The following is a 21293-nucleotide window of genomic DNA, read 5'->3' on the forward strand; positions in this document are numbered from 1 at the left end:
TTATATTATTGAATAATTAGCATATTTCACAGGGAAAATGCTTATAGAAAATCAGTTATTATGAATGCCAATATTTGCGCACTGGTGCACTAAAGCATCCAGCTTGCTCATAGATGCAATAAAATAATTAACTGGCTGATTCCACGGGAGCCGCACTTGGGGCTGAACTCTCTTGCTGTTCCATTCCACCACCTTGTGGTTCAGGGCTTGAAGCCTCCTGTTCTATGGCGGGTGCACTCTCAGCTTGACTCTCTTGCTGTTCCGCTCCACCGCTTTGTTCAGGATTTGAAGAGCCTTCGCCCGCGTCTTCAGATTGTCCTTCTCCCTTTTCGTTCTCAGCATTTCCCTCTTGAGCCTCTTGTTCAGCCCTCTCTCTAGCCTCTCGTTCTTCCTTTTCTTTAGGATCTTCTTCATCTGCCTGTTCTCCTTGGTCCTCACCTTTTTCCTCACCTTGGTCCTGCTGTTCTGGCTCTGTCTGAGTTCCTTGTTCTTGACTTTGATTTGAATCCGTTTGAGTTCCTTGATCCTCGCCTTGTCCTTCGCCTTGGCCCTCGCCTTGTCCCTGCTCTTGCTGGGGTCCTTGCTCCTGTTGTTGCTGTGGCTGCTGCTTCTGCCCTTGATTATTTGGGTTTGCTCCACCGCCCTGCTGCTGTTGCTGCTGCTGTCCTTGAGAGCTTGGCATAATCATGCCCATTATTCCTTCATTACCACCATCACTAGATCTGCTCTTATACCACCTGTATATTATATATAAAACAATTCCAATAATAAGTAGTAAAAGAATGATTCCTAGTATTGTTTTCCATCTGCTTGATTTCCTATCACCGTCTGCCATTTTATCTTATCAAAATCAAATTCCTTATATAGATAATCTGCAGATTAATACCAATCAGAGCACTCTGATTATACCAATTACAAAACTATCTATTCTTCAACAATCAAATCAATATATGATAGCGCAGCCAAAATAGATTGACCAATCATTTTCTTTAATATTCATTCTATAGAATTACTCTAAAATTTATCTATGCGAAATTATCCAATATCCATTAGAAGATATCCAATTCGATGCCAACTAGTTATTTATCTGGTTAATTCACCACTACCAAGGCAAAACCAATCAATACCAGGCAGCACACCTATTGTTTAAAGATGCACAGAATTCATTGAAACTGTGCTGGGCTACTTTAAAATAGTTCTTTTATTGGGGGCTGCCACCCAATAGGCATAGTATATTCTACAACAGCTTTATTTTCTAGAATTTAAAAGAAGAAGATTTCTTGTCTGTTTTCTCATTCTTATGCACACTGCTTGACTGTGGCTTGTCTGAGCCCGTTTCATCATCGCCTTTAAATGCCTTCTTTAAGTAGTACGTAGGCGGCTTTGGTGAATTAGTTGGAGCACCCCAGAAGTAAACTAATATCTTCCTAATGATACCCGGGAATCCATAGTAGAATGCCACAATGCCAATTACGCATATGAAAAACAGAATATAAATAGGAGTGCGCCCAAATTTCATCTTTGAGAAATTAACATCTGCCATATGATCACATATTTAATTTGCGCTATAAATAGTTATGATTGACCTATGATATTATATGCATTCTCTGATTTGTCTATTAAATATATTATTTATGGTCCAGTTAATCTGCAAGATTCAAAGTATGCACCTCTTCTTCTCATAGAGAGAAACCTTTAAATAAAATCCTCATTTTATTGTGAATAAGTCTGCTGCTTCTCTGGATTTTGAGTGTTCTGTGGTGTGAATCTAATGCGTTGTATATTTCTATCTTTAAGCCTGGATGTATAGCCAGAATAACTCTGGAGAATTATTCTTTAAGAATCTTAAAGAGAATAACTCAAAGCATTTAGAATTTTAGTATCTCATAGTGTGGATTAAATACTAGATAGTCCTCAGCTGCATATATATAGTTTATTGCGGTGGCTTTATGTAATAGAACATCTAAGATGCTTCTGCTAGATGGGGATATAACTGTTCATAGCTTGGAGGTGATTCTGCATCTGCGGCAGTACCCGTATATCCTGCATGTGTGTGTGTATTTTCAATTTCCTGTCTGCAGACACTAGAGTAAGCAGGCGGCGGATAATCAGCAGTCACCGTGTGCTGTGCCTGGCTTGGCAGGCTGGGATTGCTGCGAGTCATGCTTTCTTCGAAAGGGGCTGAGGGAAGTATTCTCGTCTGATAGTCTGAATTATTTAATGAATCTTCCTCTAAGCTAGCTAATGATTGGTCTGGATCAGAGTGTCTATCTTCCATACGAGGAGTAGTTTCCTCATTATTGGGGGTCAGATCTCTATGTGAAGGATTTCCATCAGTGCTCCTTTTCTCCAAGCTCTCTGAGCTGTTGTTGATTGATATTTTTAGTCCAGGGAATTTTGGGAATACACCACCAGGCCAGATTCCACCTCTGATTAAATATACTAGAATTATAACAATCCCCAGAAGGATCACAATTAACGTCTTTCTATTAAGTATTTTTTTCGGTTGACTTTGTTGTGTTCTCATTTACTATAATTTTTTGCAAATATTTTACTACATATATGCTTACGGGGCTAGTTATATTAAACCATAAGAAGAGGGGGAATTATCCTATCTAGAGAGTACTAGCCCTGTCGTGTATTCTTGTTGAATATTATTCTTATTTCAAGGATTTCTGTAGTATATACTAAGTGAGTTTAAAGTGTTCTATTTAAATTACTGTCCTAGTGCCTTCAATCTTAATATTTTACAGATAAATTAATCCTATGATGCGTCTATTAATCTTATTGGTCTACTGTGTCTGCACACGCCTATTAAAATATTTAATTTTCTGCTAAAAAAAGTATGAATCAAGAAACGAGCATCATTAGAGTAGAAATTGCTAAGAATGAAATAGAACTGCATCTTAGAAACTGTTTGGATGATATAGTAAAATACTACAAGTGCTTTGGTAAAGCCGGGATCTACTATGTTCTGAAGCAAGTATACAGTGGGACAATCAGTATTTTTAGTGATGTACCAGTTGATCAAAAGAGTGTTTTGGTTATTGTGGAGGATGCTATAGTTAAAAAGTGCATGGAAAATATGCTGTTCTTGGTTGATCCAAATTCTTCTGTGTCCAGTGATACTAAAGTAATAGAACTATTGGAAAATCATCTAGATAATGGTAGTTTTGATCTTTCTGATGAAATTGGTAGTATGCCTGTGCTTGAGCATATAAACAGGCTGTGTATGGATTTTAAAAAGGCAGGCATTGATATAAACATATATTTAAAGTCAATGGCTGAATTTAGTCGCACTAGTCTGAATAATATTATCCCTTTGGAGCAGCTCAACTCAATTGCAAACTACTACTCATCCGTTGTGGATAAAAAGAGTGAAGACAACAAGAAGTACACGGGTTACACTCTGGATGAGCTGTATGCGAAAACTGGAAGTGGGAAGTACTTATTGGACGAAGGATTGGAGTACATAGCAAAGAACCAAGGGATTCTAATGGATCTATACAACGCAGTCGCGAATGGGCAGAGGGACGTACAAGAGAATTCTGCTATCAGCCGTGGCTTAAGCATAATGACCCCAGAGAACATGAAATTACTCTCTTCCATGCACCATCACAGAGAGCAGATTCTGGCAGCTGAGAAAGTCGTAAGTGATCTGCACGAGGTAATGTTGTCATACTACCAGGATGTCTATGCTTTGCAGAAGGAAATTGAAGGAGATCTAGGCCTAGAAATAATTAATGAATATATTGATGAGGCCGTTGAGTCTCCTATTTCCACATTGTGCTACCAACTAAAGCTGTTATATCCAAGGTTTGACTGCACCCCGTATATTAACGCACTGCAAGCACATATTGAAAAGCCCCTGAAGGCCCCCTTGCAGCAGCCAGAATCACAGGGAGAGGACCAGAAAGAGGGTATACCGCGAAAGATTCCATCAGCATCAATCACTGAGTCAGAAGATGAATCCACAATAGAGCGAAGAAGAGTTCTAGTCAAGACACTTATTGGTTACTACAGAGAGACATGCGATTATCTAAGTGAGAGAATTGATATGTGTAAGTCGCTTACCCCATACCAGATAAAATATATACGGGATAAGCTGCAGACAATCTCTTCTCCTATTATACCTTTAGATGTACCGAAAGTGACTCTGTCTACTATGTATCGAGCTGCCATGGATCGATACAAAAATATCTCTAAGAAGACAAAGAAGATACTTTTCTTCTTGGCATTTATCTTCTTTGTATGCTTTGGTACATACATATTTATCGAGTCCATACACATGGATCACCAGTTATTTATGTAAGTCAGGCATAAACCATTCAAAAAAGACTGTCAAGGTGCAGATAAATAAAACCTTCATAAACACACTTCTTTTAGAAATAAATCTGTTTTTCTATTCTACCTCTCTATGGAATACTGCAGACTAACTTTTTATAGAGATGTTTCAATAAAGTTTCCCATTTTTCAACCTACTGTCCAGAGGCATGAGTGCGCGCACAGAAGAGACACAGAGCAGGATATAAATTCACAGAACAGAATGCATGTGCAGGCAGCAGCACTGAATGTGCAATATATTTGAAGAAGACTATTTATTAACCTACCGGGAACTTATTATATAAAGAAAGCCACAATAAAAAGAACACCTCCTAAACAAAGAACCTTCAGCATAATATTTCCCGCACCTGTGCTAATAACAGAAGAAGAAGTCTCAGTATCAGATGTTACTATTCCACTGTCCTTCTTCTCGTTCCTTGCAAGCTGCTTGATCGATTCAACCACCTTCTGAGTAGAGGGCCTGTCCACCTCCTCATTCATAGAAAGAAGGTTTTTGTCTTTACTCCTAGCCACTCTCCGTGCACCCTCCTTCTTACTATCTGTAGCAACCGAGCTAAGACCAGTGTTCAGGTTGTAGTCCATGTACTTAAAGCCGTGGGAGATAAGCAGCCGAATCATCTTCTCAATGCTGGACACTGTGTACGAGTACTTATCTCGCAGTACAAATATCATGCTGTCTGTCTTTGGGGAGTACACTTCACTTGTGAGTGCGTCACTTAGAGTGCTAATAAACTCTGGGTCTGCAAAGTCAAACACATCGTATGTTGGCTCACAGACATACATCCCTAGCTCCATGCAGTACTCAATGTCATCAGAGTAGTAGCCAAGTCTTGGCAGGCGAGCAGAGGATGGCATTACGCCGATCATCTTCTTGTATCTCTCCACATGGGTGGATATCTTCTTTCTTGCCTCCTCCATGGTCACATCTGTCAGGGACACGTCGCTTTGAATAGATATTCCAACTATGTGCCCGTCCTTTAGTATCTGGGTGACAATGGGAATGGACTCTTTTGTTATTTTGAACGGGTCAAGATAGAACCCACAGACCTTCTTGTACTTCTTCAGGATTCTCAGCAGCTCAAGAGTGTTCTCAGTCGGCCCTCCATCAAAAGTAAAGGAGAAGGAGCCAATGTACCGCCCCTCCTTAATAGTGAGCTCGTCCTTCAGTGCTTCCTCTCGAATACGCACAGTCTCACTGAGCAGATCATCCAGTGCATTTGAGTCTGAGTCCATCATAATATCTGCAATGATATTTCTAAGAATAGCTGATTCTGTATTTGGGTCTTCATACACATCACTAACGTACCCAATTGGAGCACTGTATGCAGGGAAGTACGGCTGGCTGTCTAAAGTGGTTACAAACCCATTGCTGTCAACAATTGGCACTGCAATATCTCCATGTACTCCGTCTAGTAGAGAACTATTACGACTAGACAGTGGGTTGAACCCGCTGTTATTAGTTAACTTCAACAAACTCTTATCATTTAGCAGCTCCATAAGCCTCTCATTGGGGGTCATTTCGGGTTTCACTTCATCCGTTGAGTCTGAGTAGAACACAGGCACATAGTCCTGCTCCACTGAGTCCCAGGTGTATTCATCCTCTTCATCCGCAGCATTCATGGGCATAAATGAGTTCCTGTTGTTAGCTGCGCCTGACATGCGGGTCTGACTTACTGGTGCAGACCTATTGCTGGGCTGGAACTGTGCCTGGTTCTGGCTTGGGTTAGAAAGTGGCGCTGTTCTTGGTGCAGTGTATCCTGAAGTGGTTAGCAATGGTGTAGTATTCAGTGTCCTTGGCTGCGATGGCATAGTTGTCACTGGTGCAGTGTATCCCGCAGTGGAGTATCCTGCACCATATGGCACTGAAGTAGTCTGCGTTGGTGCAGTGTACACTGAAGTGGTTGTCAATGGTGTACTGTACACTGAAGTAGTTGTCGTTGGTGCAGTATAGACTGAAGTGGAATATGCCTTGCTAGGTGAAATTGGTGCAGTGTATGCTGAAGTAGTAGTGGTTGGTGCAGTATAAACCGAAGTGGTTGTCATTGGTGCACTACTACTAGGGACTGATGCACTGTACTCTGAGGTGGTCTGCGTTGAAACAGACACAGCTGAAGCAGATGGTGCCTTACTTATTTTAGCATATGACATAGTTGGTGCTGGTTTAGAATATGCTGTGTACGTTTTAGATGACGGCGTATCTTCTTGTAAAGCCATTAGCCTGGCAGACAGCTCGTTTGGGTCTACTGGTGTTGAATACTCTGACCATGAATCATATGCCTTTGAAGGCTGACCTTTTGAAGCTTGTGACTTTGAAGCCTGTATCTTTGAAGCCTGTGCTTTTGATGCTTGTGACTTTGAAGCCTGTGCTTTTGATGCTTGTGCCTTTGATGCCTGTGCTGAGTTTGTCTCTTTACTGGCTTTCACTGTTGATTCTTTCTTTTTGTCACTGCTAGCTGCTGCTTTCTTAGCTTTAGACTTAGGAGGGCGCTCTCTGCCCGTTGCTGCAGCTGATGCTGCTCGATCTTTAAGTAACTGCTCTGCTCTCCTCAACCTCTCCTTATTAGAGAGATCGTCATCACAATCTTCCACTAAATATGCATCGCGTGATCGTTCTGGATCAAAGCCAGCCCAGTGTATGCCTATCTCTTTCCCGTAATGTGAGTCGTTTGCTGGGTCCATGAAGATTGAATTTGAGACATCGTCATCCGTTGCGTCTGTTGATGTAAAATTCGGCAGTTCCATGCTGCTCCATGTTTCTCCTCCGTCGTAGGAACTTGACAGTGAGTCTATACGCCCACGTGGCTGAATGGAAGGGCGCGAATTCAATTGGTCTGTTGTAGCTGCTACTGATGCTAGTGTAAATAGCCACAAAATGATTCGCATTATATTTGATCAAAATGATCCGCGTTATATACTTTATGTATTTCCCTTTTAGGAAAATAATTCATTATCACTTTTTATGGAATTATCCCTTTACATCATTTATTATACAACGAAAAAGGAAAAACTAAATATAAAAAAACTATAAATACCCTGTAAAAATTATACAAAAGGCCTCTAAAAGGACTAAATACATGAATGGCCAGTGAGTAATATATGGATGTGATAAGGATACCTATAAACTCTACTGATCACAGAGAACAAAATAACACGCATACTATTTCTTAAGAAATCTATATCACTTCTGTGCCCTCCACTGCTGGTGTGCATTAGTCAATGCCTTGTGGTACTGGCTGACTTGTTATTTGCATACAATCTTTTAATTGTGCTAGTATTTCAGACGGTTAATTATATGGATACTTCTGGAAGTATTTGTATGTGCAGTGTCTGATGCCTTTATTAATGCAAGTGGTGTATATCTGTCTATTACTGTATATATATGTGGTTTGCATGGTATACAAATAGTATAAGAGTATTTGAGTTATAATAGGTTATACATGGCTGTATGCGTACTGTAATGAGTGCATTCTTTAGCTCTATTAGGGGGCGCTCTTTCTTGCAAGGTTATTTAGCTGCTGCAGTTGAAAAGTAGAATATAACGGTATTTTGTGCATATCCTTATAAGACTTCGCTGTAATTATAGTGGCTTTTATTAACAGGCTATTAAGTGCTGTGGGTGCTATCATCTGCATATATACTGATAGAGTGCTACTTATTATCCATTCTATCTAGTTCCTTCTGGATCTCATCTTTCTCTTTCTCTAATTGCTGTATGCTCTCATAGAATCTCTTCTTAAGAATGGGATTTGTAATTCTTTCCACCTGCTCCTTCTTCTCCTTGATTTTATCCATAATCTCCTGAATAAGCCTCTCCTTCTCTCTTCTCTCCTCTGTGTTGCTGTCTATCTCTACCTCTATGGTGGCCTGCACGTTCTTCTCGCTTTCCAGGAGGTTCAGCTCTATTTCTGCTGCAAGTGAAGATGTATCCTCTTCTTCCTCCTCGCTTCCATCCTTGTTAAGTATCTGGACATCCACCCGAATTGCCTCTTTGTCCTTCTCCAGAAGCGCAGCCACTTCGTTCTCTATTTCCTCAACTATTGGTGCCTTCGTCAGCCTTTTTCTGAATCTTCTTGTTTTCACGTACTTCATGGGTGGTGTGATTCCTGATATGCTTTCCTTCTCCAGCTCTGATAGATCAATATCCTTGTCTGTGAATATGAACATTTTGGATATGTCGGCTATTTTTATAAACTGCCTATTGTCCAGTGTCTTGTGCGACTCAATTATGCATGGAAGATCAATTATGATTCCTCTGTACGTCTTGTTCTCGTACGTTAGTGTTCCCTCCTTGGCACCAACCATTTTTATCACCAGCTTATGGATCAGCCCTTTTTTAACGTCCTCGCTGACTTTTCTTCGTATGCTTTCAGGCGGCCTTATAATAAACTGGTCTTCCATGCGAAAAATAAAAGTGGAAAAGTAAAATAATTTGCTGTGTCTGCTGGAGGGCATTCTGGCATATATAGACTAGCTACGCACTCGGATATCATATAAGTGCAAGATATATATTGTATAATCTCTTCAACTACATGGTAGTTATGTCTGTTCCTTGTTTAGGCAATACTTGCATTCTGCGTCTTTAAATATTCACAGATGCCTCTTTTAATGAGTCTAGCAGATGAACTTTCATACAAAAGATCTGGTAGCTTTGGTGCTCTTTTGTTTTGTGCTTTCTCTCTGGACTCTTTCTCTTAGAAAATCCCATGGTCTTGAAATATGAGTATTTTGTGCCTTTTGCAAGTATTAGTTAAAGTGCCTATAATAATATGGGAAGAAAAGAGGTAAAATCCATGAGAATGAAGCTAATCTAACTGAATCATTTATTTAATTATTATGGCAGCGAGTAATAATAGACTTGATTTTTATTGAATCTACATTCTCTGTTTATAAATTCATTTTAGAGCAATCTTCGCATATAATCATCTGCTTGCAAAATATATAAGAAATATCTTGCTTTTCTTGCAGACCAAAAATCAGCAACTCTTTGTTTATATACTGCTGATGGTCACCCAAACCTGTTTAGCAGAGATATTTAATGTGCATATACCAGGTGCCATAGTATATGCAAGTCATAGCTTCAGATACCCATATCTATGTATTGTTACAACTCTTTATTGCAGAAACTAAAATATACGCTGCAGAGCACCTTGCTTCTTTTCGCTCTGCTTATTCCTCATCCCACTCTTCATCAATCCATGTAAAGCCAGGCACAGTTGTTCTTCCACTTTCGTTATCTATGCTCACAGTTTCTTCTATTTCTGGCTCCTTGATCTTTTGCTTTTCTTCTATTTCTAGCTGTATAACATACTCTTTGTTTCTTATTTTGTCCCAGTCTATGTTGGCTAGCCATGGGTGTGCAGCTATTTCTTTATGGCATATTCTTTTTGTAGGGTCTTTCTTTGTCAGCTTGCTGATGATGTCCACTATGTGCGCATCTATATCTGGGTACTCTATCTCCTCGTAGAGTATCTTGTTTTTCAGATCATCCTCGTCCTCGTTGTCAGTTATTCTATGCGGTGTGTGCCCCACAACCATTTCATACAGAAGTATACCAAGAGTGTAGTAGTCGTATTTGCTTGTGTATCTCTTGGAGCTTTTTGTGTGCGTAAGAGCCTCTGGTGGCATGTACTCCAGCGTGCCCGATGTGTTGTTTATGGCGGGGCTGTCGCTGCTAGACTCTACTGATATATCCAAGTCGCACAGAAGTATGTGGTTGTTTGGCCCAATAAGAATGTTTTCCGGCTTTATGTCTCTGTATATAATGTTTTTGCTGTGCATATGCTCCAGAACAATCAGAAGCTCGCAGAAGTATATTTTAATTGCATACTGTGGAAGTATGCTCAAAATAGTAAACAGGTCAAATCTGTAGTATGGGAGAATCAGAAAGAGCTCTGTCTGAGACTGAAAAGAAAGCAGAAGAGTGATAAGAAAAGGCGACTTCTTCAACTTAACAAGAAGGTTCCTCTCGTTGATGATGTTTTTGGTGTTCTTGGACTTCTTTATGATCTTGCATGCATATAGGCGATTGGACTGGTTATACCGCACTAGATACACCTTGGAGGTGCTCTGTCCCAGGAGCCGGATACGCGTAAAGTCGCTTTCCTTTATCTTTACTTTGCTCTTTGTTACTTTAATCTGCATCTCCATGTTCCGGGTCACTATGATTCGGTCCTTTACACTGTACGGTATTTTATTTATGTATATTACACTTGTATTGCTGAATATATCGTATTTGGTCGATAGATTTGTTGGGCTCAGTACAACTTCCATTGTGTTGTACTCTACTCTGACTGATTTGTTGTATCTCATGTGCGTTAGAGATATCTCAATGACACCCATTGAAATTGGCTCTTTTTCTCCTGGTGCGAAGTACTCTGTTATAGAAGAAAGAAATTTCATAGAATTCAGTAGGGGATAGAAACAGAAGAAATATAAATAAATAAATGCGTGCGCTAAAGATAAACAATAACAGATCAAAATATATATTATAATTCTTGTCAGATAGAAAGTGCGTTAATGCCAAAAAATCCATGCAAATTTATTTAGGAACTTCCATACTGCATTCGCTGTAATTTTCTATAATTCTTAGCAGGAAGTATTTTTCTGTAAAAGACTCTTATCCATAGGAAACAGCAATTTCAGTATATATTGCCACTTTCCATGTATACAGCACTTTTTAGTGGCATAGTGCAATAACAGAGCTCCATGTGCTCTGTTTAGAATCTAACAGCATATATGCTATCATTTACTCTGCCGCCACGAAACAGAATACATAATAATTGAATCTGTCTCTTTGAGAGGCTAAGTAAAATAGCATTCTAATTAGTTTAAATAGATTTATTAAGATAGAATGTCTCCTTTTCAAACTATCTAAACAAATTGAGTTTAAAACAAAGACAGTGCTTAAAATGACATCTTCTAAGAAACTAACAGAGAGTATAGTTATAGAGTATGTAAAAATATTATTTCCTCAAAACATTCTTACTATGACAGTAGGTTCCAAAATACAATTGTGGTAAGATCTCAGATCATTATTCTGAGACCACAATAATCCATCAATGATAATTTCACTTTCTGAAAGATTCTTCGTATACCAGAAGACTACTCTACTAAATTGTAAGAAAATATTGAAATAAGTGGCACAAGTCAACAATAAGAAATACACCCAACACAAATACAAAAGGCTGCAGTCAGCAGAGTCCTCCGCAGAGTTATGATAATAAAACTTTCTTCCTAACTACTCTATATATTTTATACTACTATCTCCTGGCTGAAATGTTGCCTCCTTTTAGGCCTGTCACCTTCTGTTATTTATTTTACTTATGAATACATGCTATATATTTTACACTTTTTCTACTTTCCATATATATGTAAAAAATAAACTCTTCTGTATTTTGTGTGTAAATATTAGATAGAAGGCTTATTTCCTCTAAAAAAAGACGAAAGCACAGGAAAATCAAAAAAACTGCACAATTCAAAGACCCAGCCGGGCGCTGACACCACACAGAGGAGCTTAATACACAAAACAGGCTATGTATGCCCAGCACATAGAGAGCACAACCAGAGTGCCACAGCAGCAATACTATAGATTATACCAAAGGAAGAATACACGTATAGCAGCATGTAAATACATTCATGTAAGCACACTATAAACAGCACACTCTTGCTCCACAGTCAACTTACAGCCACAGCAAATGAGTGCTTGTGCTGTATTGCAATACTGCAGGTCATCCGGGCTGTTTATGCATGGAGCAGCACAGTAGCATCACCACAACACACACTCTGCTCTGTAGTAGTAAAGTATACAAGTAGAGGACAGAAGTAGAAAACAGTGTGCAGAAATAAAATAAAAAAGGAGTAAATGCATGTGTCTTTATTGTTTTTTGTGTTGTTAATATACGCGTAGAGACAGTTCATTTAGAGGAGTTTAATAGGAGCTTAGGATATTCAGGCCTGTCTGCGGGGTTGTTTTATCTGTTTGTGCAGGCAGGATGGGCTTATGTGTGTGCCAGGAATACTATGCGAAGAGTTTAAAGTGCTTCTTGCTAGGCGCCCAGATTTCAGTGCGGGCCGTGATGAGTTTAACTTACCTTGATGAATTTAAGTTATCCGAAGAGCTTAAGTTGTCTCGATGAAGTTAAAGGCACCTCGAAGAGCTTAAGGTATCTGCCTGTGCGCGAGTGCACACATAGGAGAACTAGCAAGTGATTCCTGTGTTTCCTTTGGAATATTTTTACAGATTTATGCTCTATTTATACTTATATTTTGGAAAATAGACCTTAATTTAACCGTTCTGGATGCCTGCAATCTCCCCCAAAGCGCGCATATACTTTTTAATATACAAGAAGACTCGCTCTAACGTGAGTATAGACCGGTCTATGAGGGGTAGGACTCCAATATGCCCGAGTAAGGGTAAATTGCGCAGGGTTCGCGCAGCCTGGCTGTGTGCCTCACACACAGAGGGTATAGCGCAGAGCACAGATGCTATACTCTGATATGCAGTATATAAGCAGTGAATATAAACAGACCGGCTGGATTGAATATCTAATACTGCACTACTAGCCAGAGTACAGACAGAGTTGAGAGATGTGGGCGCACTCTTTTTGTTGCTCTCTTTATGGCATGTGCAAGTTATAGAGAGTAGGGCCCTTTCACAGAACAGTCTGCAGCCTCTGCCTCTCGGACACAGCTACCCTTCTAGGAGCTCTGCCGTACACACACATATGCAGAGTGTCTCTGCCCTCGCTGCAGTATGGATGCGCACACCCTTTCTGGGCAGGAGACCCATCTCAAAAAAAACACCTGAGAAAATATTTTTTGCAGGGGCGCTCTACAGGGCAAAACACAGGAATTTCGGGGAAAATGCCCCCTTCCTTCGGTTTGCAGGGGCAAAAAAGTGCGGGGAGAGAAATTGCTGACGAAAAAGGAAAAAAATAAAATGCGGTCTATAAATACGCGAAAACTCTGTCTTTTATTCGCAGTGCGAGAGACTTCTCAGCCACAGACGCATAACAGTCGGGTCTGGAAACACTCAGTGCTGTGGGTCAGCGCGGATGTAAAGCACCACTGGCGGGCATTTGGGCTGGCAGGGAAGTGGTGTGGGGGCCAGTAGGCCGAGGCCCCCTTATATATTAATCTCTTCATTGGCACAAGAACCTTGGGCAGGGCTGGCATATAGGTATATAGTACTTAGAAAAGAACAAGAATGTTGTTAAGGAGAAAGAAAGTGCTGTGTAGAATGCTTGTAGTATAAAAGAGGAGGCTAGTGGATTATAGCATATGTCTTAAGAAACACTTTATATGTAGTGCATTTACAAAAAAGCCAAGTTTTCCTTAATTAGAATTAGTTGACATCTAAGCATAGTAGCAGTTCACTTTTCATTGTATACATATGCCTGCATGACATAACAAAATATCTTCTAACTATCTTTAAACCTACTTAGTGTACACCAAGTTGTTTGGGTATAAAATATATAGAAAAAAGGCAGCTCAAAGGAAAACATTCAGATTTTTCTTAAAGTATAATATCATTATATGTTTCATTTGTGGGGTTTATTTAACAGCGAATCTACTATAGTCTATATTGTGTCCACACACTTATATATATGTATGATTTACATATAATTCGGGTTATATACATGCATACACAAAGTACAGCAAATTGGTATCTTATAATACTTAAGCTACTTCCTTGATGCATTGTAGCCTTGTTATGAATATTTGAACTAGCTAGTTTTCTGGACTATTGCCTGTATATATAACTTGCCATATTCTTTTGTTTTGTGCTAGAAAACAAACTGCTGAAATTGGCATAGAGAAGAACTAGGGCAGAAAAATCAACTGTCATAAGATTTATTATCAGAAAAAAACTGACTAAAGCATAATTTAGCATTATTAGGCATGATTGTCAGGTTAGAGAAATATTTGTAGAGTGCATTTGTACATGTATGAAAATGAAGTACTTTGAGAGATATGTCTATGTTATTTGCACTTTTTCACACAGGATCACAATTTCTTTCACTTATAGAGAGAAGTGCTAGTCCATAATTTCACCTATTTTCCTAGCATATTTTGTATTATAGAATCTTATAGGAGCCACTGAACTCAAAAGAAAATTTTATACAAAAGTTCTCTCTAGTAAACAAAAAGGTTCTAAATACATCCCAAAAGCCAGGCTGATATCTAACACGTATATCTAAAAATCACTTTAGTAGTTTGCTGGAAAAAGTAGTTTAGACAATCATTAGTTTAATCTGCTGCGTTCTAGAAAAGCTATCTGCGGTGATATCCTGTGGTGGGGTTTATGTGTATGTAAACATAATATAAAAAGACTACAAACAGTGAATAAGGAAGAGAGAGTATGTACTTGTATATGTAGCGAAGACACAGACTTTGTAGGAGGCTACTTCTGGGGAGAACTATGTATAGTATATATAGCTCAAATAAGAATGCATGTGTATAGACCCCAAGTGGGTTCCACATAGAGCTTGCCATCTATTATTACATACACATATTTGTAACTATGTATATATGCAACAAATAAAGAAATTTCCTATACAACGGCTAGCATGGGATGTATTTATAATTTTCTTTGCAATATTTTTTTGTATAATGGAGTTGGAATGTAGTCTTTCAAACCTCGCAAGCATTATTGGAGTATTGAAAAAGAATGCGACGCCGCAGGAGCAAGAAAAATTGCTGCCTTATATAGAAAACTCAGACAGACTAAATATGGTATTTCAGAGGCTGCAGGAAGAAGACTCGTTGGGAAGATTCTATTGCTTAATTCTTCTGCAAAAAAGTCTTGGCATGCGACGGACAGAATATGATTTGGACGAGTTTTTGTCCAAAATTCAGTATTTAATGGAGTCTATCAATTTCACAAGCTCCGTTGAGATATCCAAAATGGCATCGCTGTACTCAACAGCCGCGCTGTTTTACTGGCCAGTTAAAATGCCGCATTTTGTCGGCACGCTGTACTCGCTTATCATGAACAGAAGCAATCTATGCATGCCCGTGCTCAAGAACTTTCTGCAGCTTGTGAACAACTCTTTGGACGTTACCGAAGAAAGAAGATACGAGCTGAAAAAGTCAATCGGCAAGATAGAAAACGATCTTATGCTGAAGATGTACCAGTATGGCACAAGAACCGATATGCTTGAGCTCATTCTGCTGATGAACCAGATAGACATCATTAATGAGAGCGTCTTTGTGGAAATGTTTAAAACGCTTGATGGAAGCAGCGAGACACTGCAGGTTCTGCCGTTTTTCATTGAAAACATCAACATTAATAACAACAGCAATATATTCTACACAGTTTTGGCGTATCTGTGCTCTACAAAAAGCATGCTCTCGATAGAGTTCATCAGCAACAATATAAACATAATAGAGAACACCAACAATAAAGACGTTCTGCTTGTATATAAGATAGTCACGGATGCTGTGCAGCGAATTGACATCTTTGACGCGCCGGAGGTCGATAGAATTCTAAAGGTATTCCTAAGGCTGATCAAGTATTACTTTAAGGATAAAAATTCAAAAGACTTTAAGGATCTTTGCATCATTATGCCAGCAGATTATGATACATACATTCTGAATATAATCAACACAGCAGGAAGGTTTGCAACGGGCGAGGACGAGAGCAAGTCAATAAACGACTCTATGCTTGCAATAGTTGGAGCGCTGGCAGGCGAAATGCGGGAGGAGACCACAGCTTTGTTTAGAAAATACTATATAACGCTGCCAGTAGGTGTTTTGGAGGTTCTGATCAAGTGCATTTTATACCCGATTCCAACAGGGAATGCGTATCTGGATCTAAAGCAGAGCATTTCCTTTAAGAACTGTGGGGACATATCTCGGCTAATTGGGGAGGTAGATCTTAAAACAGCAAAAGAGTGCGCTGCAGTTCGAGAGGCTCTGGAGATCCTCTATGCAGAGGTGCTGATGCAGGAAGAGCAGGTGATTGCCCTATACAAAAGATGCCTGATGATAAACAACTATTATAGCATTGACCTGGCTGTTTCAATAGGAGTGATTCTAAACAGAGACGATCTTATTGTAAATTCAGTTCAGGAGTTCACAGGAAAAGGAGTGGTTGCGTTTATCAGCATAGTGGAGAAGTGTAGTAGGCTTGTTTACAAGCTGTTTGAGCAGTTCAAAGGGCACGTCCTTCAAAAGAGCGGAGACATGATAAACGAAATTGAGGCGGCATGCAAGCTGCTGGAAATGGAGACATCCCGAGTGAAAGGAAATAGCAAGTATAAAGTGGATGCAATTGACGTGTTTGGCAGAGAAATACTTGAGAAAATATTCCTGCGCATTGATGTAGGGTTCTTTGTAGAGCTTCGAAAGATTACTAAATTGCTCCCATATCTGAAAGACAGAGTGCATGAGGCATTTATACAGAAAATCTGGGCCCGGATGAAGAATGAGCTAGAGCAGCAGATGGCTTCTGGAGAGTATGAAAACAATAATGCAATGCAGAGCATAATAAGCACAATCGCTGCAGAGTGCAAAACCGCGCAGGAGGCGCAGGTTCTGTACGAAATCGTTGAAAATGATGAGTACTCAGCAAGAGGCGTGCTGTCCGGGATAAAGAATGTTTTAGACAATATTGAAAGAAATGAGTACTATAATCAGGTGATGAGTGCAATGATAAGCATTTTAGTAAGTATCTATGTGTCACACTCGGATGAAAACACACGTGCAACAGTTGTAGGATTGATAATAGAGAACAATGACCGCATCCTAACAATGCAGATGATGTACGAGGTAGATCTGGCCGAAATATATGCAGTGAAAGAAAAGAGAGTGGTAATGAAGAAGGTACTTCGGCAGATTGAAGGGATCAGTGAGAAACAGGGTGCGCTACTGAAAAAGCCAAAAAAGATCGAGGCTAGCGAGGATCGATGGAGCGAAATAACAACGCCCTTTATGTAGAAACATCTATTAATAAATGCAGCGGGTGATATATTAGTATTTCTTTAAGCATCTTCTCTATATCGCGCTACCTATATATTGCAGTGTATTTAAATAAAGTTTTGCATATTATGGGCTCTAATGAGCGAAAGCTACTTTAGTTTTGCGAAGTATTGAAACTGTATATATTGGAGTGCTCTATGCACCGGAAAGCACCAAAGGGGTATCTTTTATTGGGCACAGCAGTTTAAACTAGAAATGGAAGCGCAGTGAACTGATTGGTTAAATAGAAAATCAAAAGAGCAAACAGTTTCTCTTGTTGACTGTTTAAGCGAGATGGAATTTTAAGCTAAGTTTAGCAATAGCTTTCCTTAAGAGATCAAGTAGCAAGAAAATTAAAATAATTTGTATATCGATCGATGCTACTAAGAGTAGAAATTTGGCAGTTTAAGATTCCAAATTAGACAATACTCAAAATGTTTAGACAAATAAGAAGTATTCTTCAGAGTAGAGCTATGGACAAAAGGGAAAGAGAAACTAAAAACGAAGTTAATAATGTATATCCACTAGTTAAACAATTGGTAGCAGGTAAGAATTGTGCGTGGGTATAACTATAGATTGTACAGCATGTAAACAAAGGCATATTAAATATAGAGACAGATATTTTATGAGGTTACAGCAATGCTGCTGCATGCTTTAGCAGTACAGCTAGTAGCCAAGCAAAAAGCACTTTTCAATAAACCTATAGGACTTCAAGAATTGCGTTTGCATAGAGCTCTTTTCTTTTTGCTGCTACTCTGTGCTGTCTTGTATATGCGTACTTATTTATTTTCCAAATGTCTTTTTATGCATCTGTGGTTTGCATACAGCATGCTATAAAACACAATAAAATTTTTAAGCTAGTGAGTTGGATGCAGTCGGTGAGTGAAGCAATAAAAATACAGCCTGTGTACAACACGCAAGGCATCTGTATGATAGACGGTGTGCTTTACACGGGGTATGAAAACGTGCTTTTTGGAAGCAATGGACAAAACTCTGTTGTCCTGCAGCTTGAGCTAGAGAGCGAAATAGTAAAAATATTCCAAGTGTACAACAAAATTTTGATATCAACAATTACTGGAAAGGTGTATCTATACAATCCAGAAGAGAAAGAAGCAAGGCCAGCCTGCGTGTTTAGCAATATGGTCATCAAAAGCATTGACTTAGATGGCGAAGCAATCCTTATAGGAACAGCGGATGGGCTGATTATACTTAGCGACATAAATGGCTACGGAGTGACAATGACCAAAAAGCTGGAGGGCACAGCTACTGCAGTTAGGTTCGTGCAGATGAAAGGTGCAAAGAGAAAGTACACTACAAGTAACAAGCTTATGGTGGCAGGTGATGTGATGGGGACAATTACAATGTATACCACAGCAGGGGATGTAGTTTACCGGGAGGCAAACTGCCATTCTGGAAATGTTGTATTCATTGGAGAGCTGGGTGACAGAATTCTCAGCTGCGGGATGGACGGATTCATAATAGAGCACTCTATAGGAGAGGAAACGATAGTTCGAAACATCAGTGGAGCCATGCAAGATGGAATTAGCGCGTGTGCTGTATACAATAACAGGATGATTCTGTGCGGAAAAGACATGTTTGTAACTCTGTCTGAAAATCTAAAGATTATTAGCAAAAAAGCCATGGACATCCCGTCTATAGAGAGCTTTGATATTTTTGGAGAGTACTGTGTGATTACCACCGAAGAGCATGATATTTTGGTGGCTAGCATTGTTGAGGATGAGCTGGTGGTTGAAAAGGTTATTGTTGGCAACAATGATGAGATCACGGATCTTTTGGTGCTGGATAGCATTGTTGTGGTCAGCACAAACAGCAGATACATTCGCACAATTAGCAAAAGCGACATTGAGCGAGAGAGTGCAAACGAAAAGGCAGACCACAAGGTGTTTTCAGGAGAGCTGGTTAAGTCGCAGAATGAGGAATATGTGCTCTCTATGTGCGGGACGAACAAGGCATTTTATACAGGCAGCAAAGACGGAGTTATCTCGCAGTTTAGTGTGATTTCTGGGAATATACGAGACAGCGTGAAGCTAGTGCATAGCATATCAGTAGAGGCGCCGATCACTGCAATGTGCATCTACCAGGACACTCTGATCACTGGAACAGAGCAAGGAATCATAAGTGGATGGAAAGTGTCAAGCAAGCTTGAGCAGATATTTACAGCAGCAGCAAGCACCACAGAAATAACAGGAATAGTTGTGAATAACAAAAAGATCCACTGCACCAGCAAGAACAAGGAGATTAAAGTGATAAACATGAGCGGCGGGGTAGACAGCGCAGTGTCTGGCCATAAGAAAGGGCTGTGGTCAATATCAGAGCACAGCCAGATGCTTCTCACAGGATCAAGCGATAAGACTGCAAGGTTGTGGAAGGGCGATATTAACAGCACGCTGCAGCACAACACCTCTGTGGTCAGAACACTTCTTACAGAGAGGGCAATAACCGCAACATCTGATGGAGTTGTACGCATTTGGAACATAACGAATTACAAAGAGCTTGGCGCACTCCGGATTACAGAAGCCAAAGACGAGAGGATCTGGGCAATAAAGCGGTACAGAGACACTCTTTACATTGTGTCTGCAGGACCTGCCATTGTAATCATCAAGGACAACACGCTGGAAGTAGAGAAGATGAAGGAGCAGACGCAGAAAGAGGAGTACGTTGCAAAGCAGCATGCTCTGATATTCATGAAGAAAGGAGAGTATGTGCATGCAGCTGTGGAATACTATAAGCTGAATCTAGAGAAAGACCTAAGAAGCACACTCAGGAAGATTGATGAATCAATGGACATATCGCTGCTTATGGATGCACTTCTTCTTGATGTTCCAAAGTTCGTCAAATACATTGTAAAGTGGGCCAAATCTCCGCCTCTATTTACTATCACGCAGCGCATTCTCAAGGACGCCATTGAAAAAAGAACTGTGATTCCAAGGAAAGAGGCAGAGGATCTTTCGCAGACACTTGCAAGAACAGCCGAGCTGTTTAATGCAGCATACTAATAGATAGAAGAGCATGCACAAAGATGCTACTTGGGACACCCAATGGTTTAGAAGCTACCATACATTAGAAGATATAATAAAATCCATTATTGAAAGAAGCTCTTAGAATTTAGTCTCCTTATACTATACAGTGGCCTATAACCCGATATAAACCCGAATAAATATTCTAAGCCTAGCATACTAGGTCTTTGCAGTTGTAACTGAAAATACGCCTGCTTTAACACCCAGCTATGTAGCTGTAAACTATAAACTGCATTAAAAATCGCACAACTCTTTTATTTTTATCCACTAGAATGTGTACGGCAGTTGCCTAGTCATCAAACTTAATTGACTTGACTGCAGTGTCTATTTTCCCCAGCTTAACCACTCCTCTCTTCAGCTTTTTTTTCTCTCTGTTAAAGTTCTTTCCTTTGTGCGGCTTTAAATGTCCTCCAGACCGCTTTGAGTGCGTAAGAAGTTCCTGCTGTGCTCTTGCCATGCGATAAATTTTTTACGCGTTGAGCTGAGGATAAATTCTTATTCTTAGAGTCTTTGCACTCTATCTGCATACTCTGAATGTTTTTATTAATAGACTATTCTCTTTGCATATGCCGCTTAAAGCCACATCTGTACAAAATATCCTGCAGTCTAAGCATCCTCAATCTCTGGGGCTTTTTTACTGCAATTTTCGCAGCGCGCCCTGTTTTGCTGTGTGAGGTGTCTGCACTCTTCGCACACGCCATATCCATCTGGCAGTGCATTTAGACAGTTTGAGCATGCAGCATACGCCGAATATTTTTTAATTTCTAGCACCTCCAAAAAACAAAGCGTTAGCCACTTGGTGTTTCTTCTCGCCACGATTTTGCTATCTGTTTTGCAGATTGAGCAGACAATCGAAGAGTCTTTTTCTTCTACGTCTGCAGAGCTTTGGCGGTTTATTTCTTTAATGAGCATACACACAAACAGTATAATTTGTATTTGTTTTAATTTCAA

At 39.8% G+C, this 21293-nt stretch overlaps 11 protein-coding genes across 11 annotated transcripts; 3 read left to right on the forward strand and 8 right to left on the reverse strand.

Moving 5' to 3' along the window:
- Nucleotides 1–127: 127 nt before the first annotated feature.
- Nucleotides 128–835, reverse strand: NESG_00380 (uncharacterized protein; the record flags this gene model as incomplete). The annotated part of the gene is made up of 1 exon (XM_053048032.1): nucleotides 128–835. One exon carries the CDS (start codon nucleotides 833–835, stop codon nucleotides 128–130), a length of 708 nt encoding a protein of 235 aa, XP_052905857.1.
- A 420-nt stretch (nucleotides 836–1255) lies between these two features.
- NESG_00381 (uncharacterized protein) lies at nucleotides 1256–1543 on the reverse strand (the record flags this gene model as incomplete). Its single annotated transcript, XM_053048033.1, has 1 exon — nucleotides 1256–1543. One exon carries the CDS (start codon nucleotides 1541–1543, stop codon nucleotides 1256–1258), a length of 288 nt encoding a protein of 95 aa, XP_052905858.1.
- A 420-nt stretch (nucleotides 1544–1963) lies between these two features.
- NESG_00382 (uncharacterized protein) lies at nucleotides 1964–2527 on the reverse strand (the record flags this gene model as incomplete). The annotated part of the gene is made up of 1 exon (XM_053048034.1): nucleotides 1964–2527. One exon carries the CDS (start codon nucleotides 2525–2527, stop codon nucleotides 1964–1966), a length of 564 nt encoding a protein of 187 aa, XP_052905859.1.
- Nucleotides 2528–2845: 318 nt separating this feature from the next.
- On the forward strand, nucleotides 2846–4312 carry NESG_00383 (uncharacterized protein; the record flags this gene model as incomplete). Its single annotated transcript, XM_053048035.1, has 1 exon — nucleotides 2846–4312. The coding sequence occupies one exon, from the start codon at nucleotides 2846–2848 to the stop codon at nucleotides 4310–4312; it is 1467 nt and encodes a 488-aa protein (XP_052905860.1).
- A 308-nt stretch (nucleotides 4313–4620) lies between these two features.
- On the reverse strand, nucleotides 4621–7227 carry NESG_00384 (uncharacterized protein; the record flags this gene model as incomplete). The annotated part of the gene is made up of 1 exon (XM_053048036.1): nucleotides 4621–7227. One exon carries the CDS (start codon nucleotides 7225–7227, stop codon nucleotides 4621–4623), a length of 2607 nt encoding a protein of 868 aa, XP_052905861.1.
- A 765-nt stretch (nucleotides 7228–7992) lies between these two features.
- On the reverse strand, nucleotides 7993–8742 carry NESG_00385 (uncharacterized protein; the record flags this gene model as incomplete). Its single annotated transcript, XM_053048037.1, has 1 exon — nucleotides 7993–8742. The coding sequence occupies one exon, from the start codon at nucleotides 8740–8742 to the stop codon at nucleotides 7993–7995; it is 750 nt and encodes a 249-aa protein (XP_052905862.1).
- Nucleotides 8743–9510: 768 nt separating this feature from the next.
- NESG_00386 (uncharacterized protein) lies at nucleotides 9511–10743 on the reverse strand (the record flags this gene model as incomplete). Its single annotated transcript, XM_053048038.1, has 1 exon — nucleotides 9511–10743. The coding sequence occupies one exon, from the start codon at nucleotides 10741–10743 to the stop codon at nucleotides 9511–9513; it is 1233 nt and encodes a 410-aa protein (XP_052905863.1).
- Nucleotides 10744–14955: 4212 nt separating this feature from the next.
- Nucleotides 14956–17283, forward strand: NESG_00387 (uncharacterized protein; the record flags this gene model as incomplete). Its single annotated transcript, XM_053048039.1, has 1 exon — nucleotides 14956–17283. The coding sequence occupies one exon, from the start codon at nucleotides 14956–14958 to the stop codon at nucleotides 17281–17283; it is 2328 nt and encodes a 775-aa protein (XP_052905864.1).
- Nucleotides 17284–18173: 890 nt separating this feature from the next.
- NESG_00388 (uncharacterized protein) lies at nucleotides 18174–20321 on the forward strand (the record flags this gene model as incomplete). The annotated part of the gene is made up of 1 exon (XM_053048040.1): nucleotides 18174–20321. One exon carries the CDS (start codon nucleotides 18174–18176, stop codon nucleotides 20319–20321), a length of 2148 nt encoding a protein of 715 aa, XP_052905865.1.
- A 310-nt stretch (nucleotides 20322–20631) lies between these two features.
- Nucleotides 20632–20799, reverse strand: NESG_00389 (uncharacterized protein; the record flags this gene model as incomplete). The annotated part of the gene is made up of 1 exon (XM_053048041.1): nucleotides 20632–20799. The coding sequence occupies one exon, from the start codon at nucleotides 20797–20799 to the stop codon at nucleotides 20632–20634; it is 168 nt and encodes a 55-aa protein (XP_052905866.1).
- A 149-nt stretch (nucleotides 20800–20948) lies between these two features.
- NESG_00390 (uncharacterized protein) lies at nucleotides 20949–21254 on the reverse strand (the record flags this gene model as incomplete). The annotated part of the gene is made up of 1 exon (XM_053048042.1): nucleotides 20949–21254. The coding sequence occupies one exon, from the start codon at nucleotides 21252–21254 to the stop codon at nucleotides 20949–20951; it is 306 nt and encodes a 101-aa protein (XP_052905867.1).
- Between the last annotated feature and the right edge of the window lie 39 nt (nucleotides 21255–21293).

Source organism: Nematocida ausubeli (genome assembly GCF_000738915.1).
Source record: "Nematocida ausubeli strain ERTm6 chromosome Unknown supercont2.1, whole genome shotgun sequence".
Taxonomy (NCBI): Eukaryota; Fungi; Microsporidia; genus Nematocida; species Nematocida ausubeli.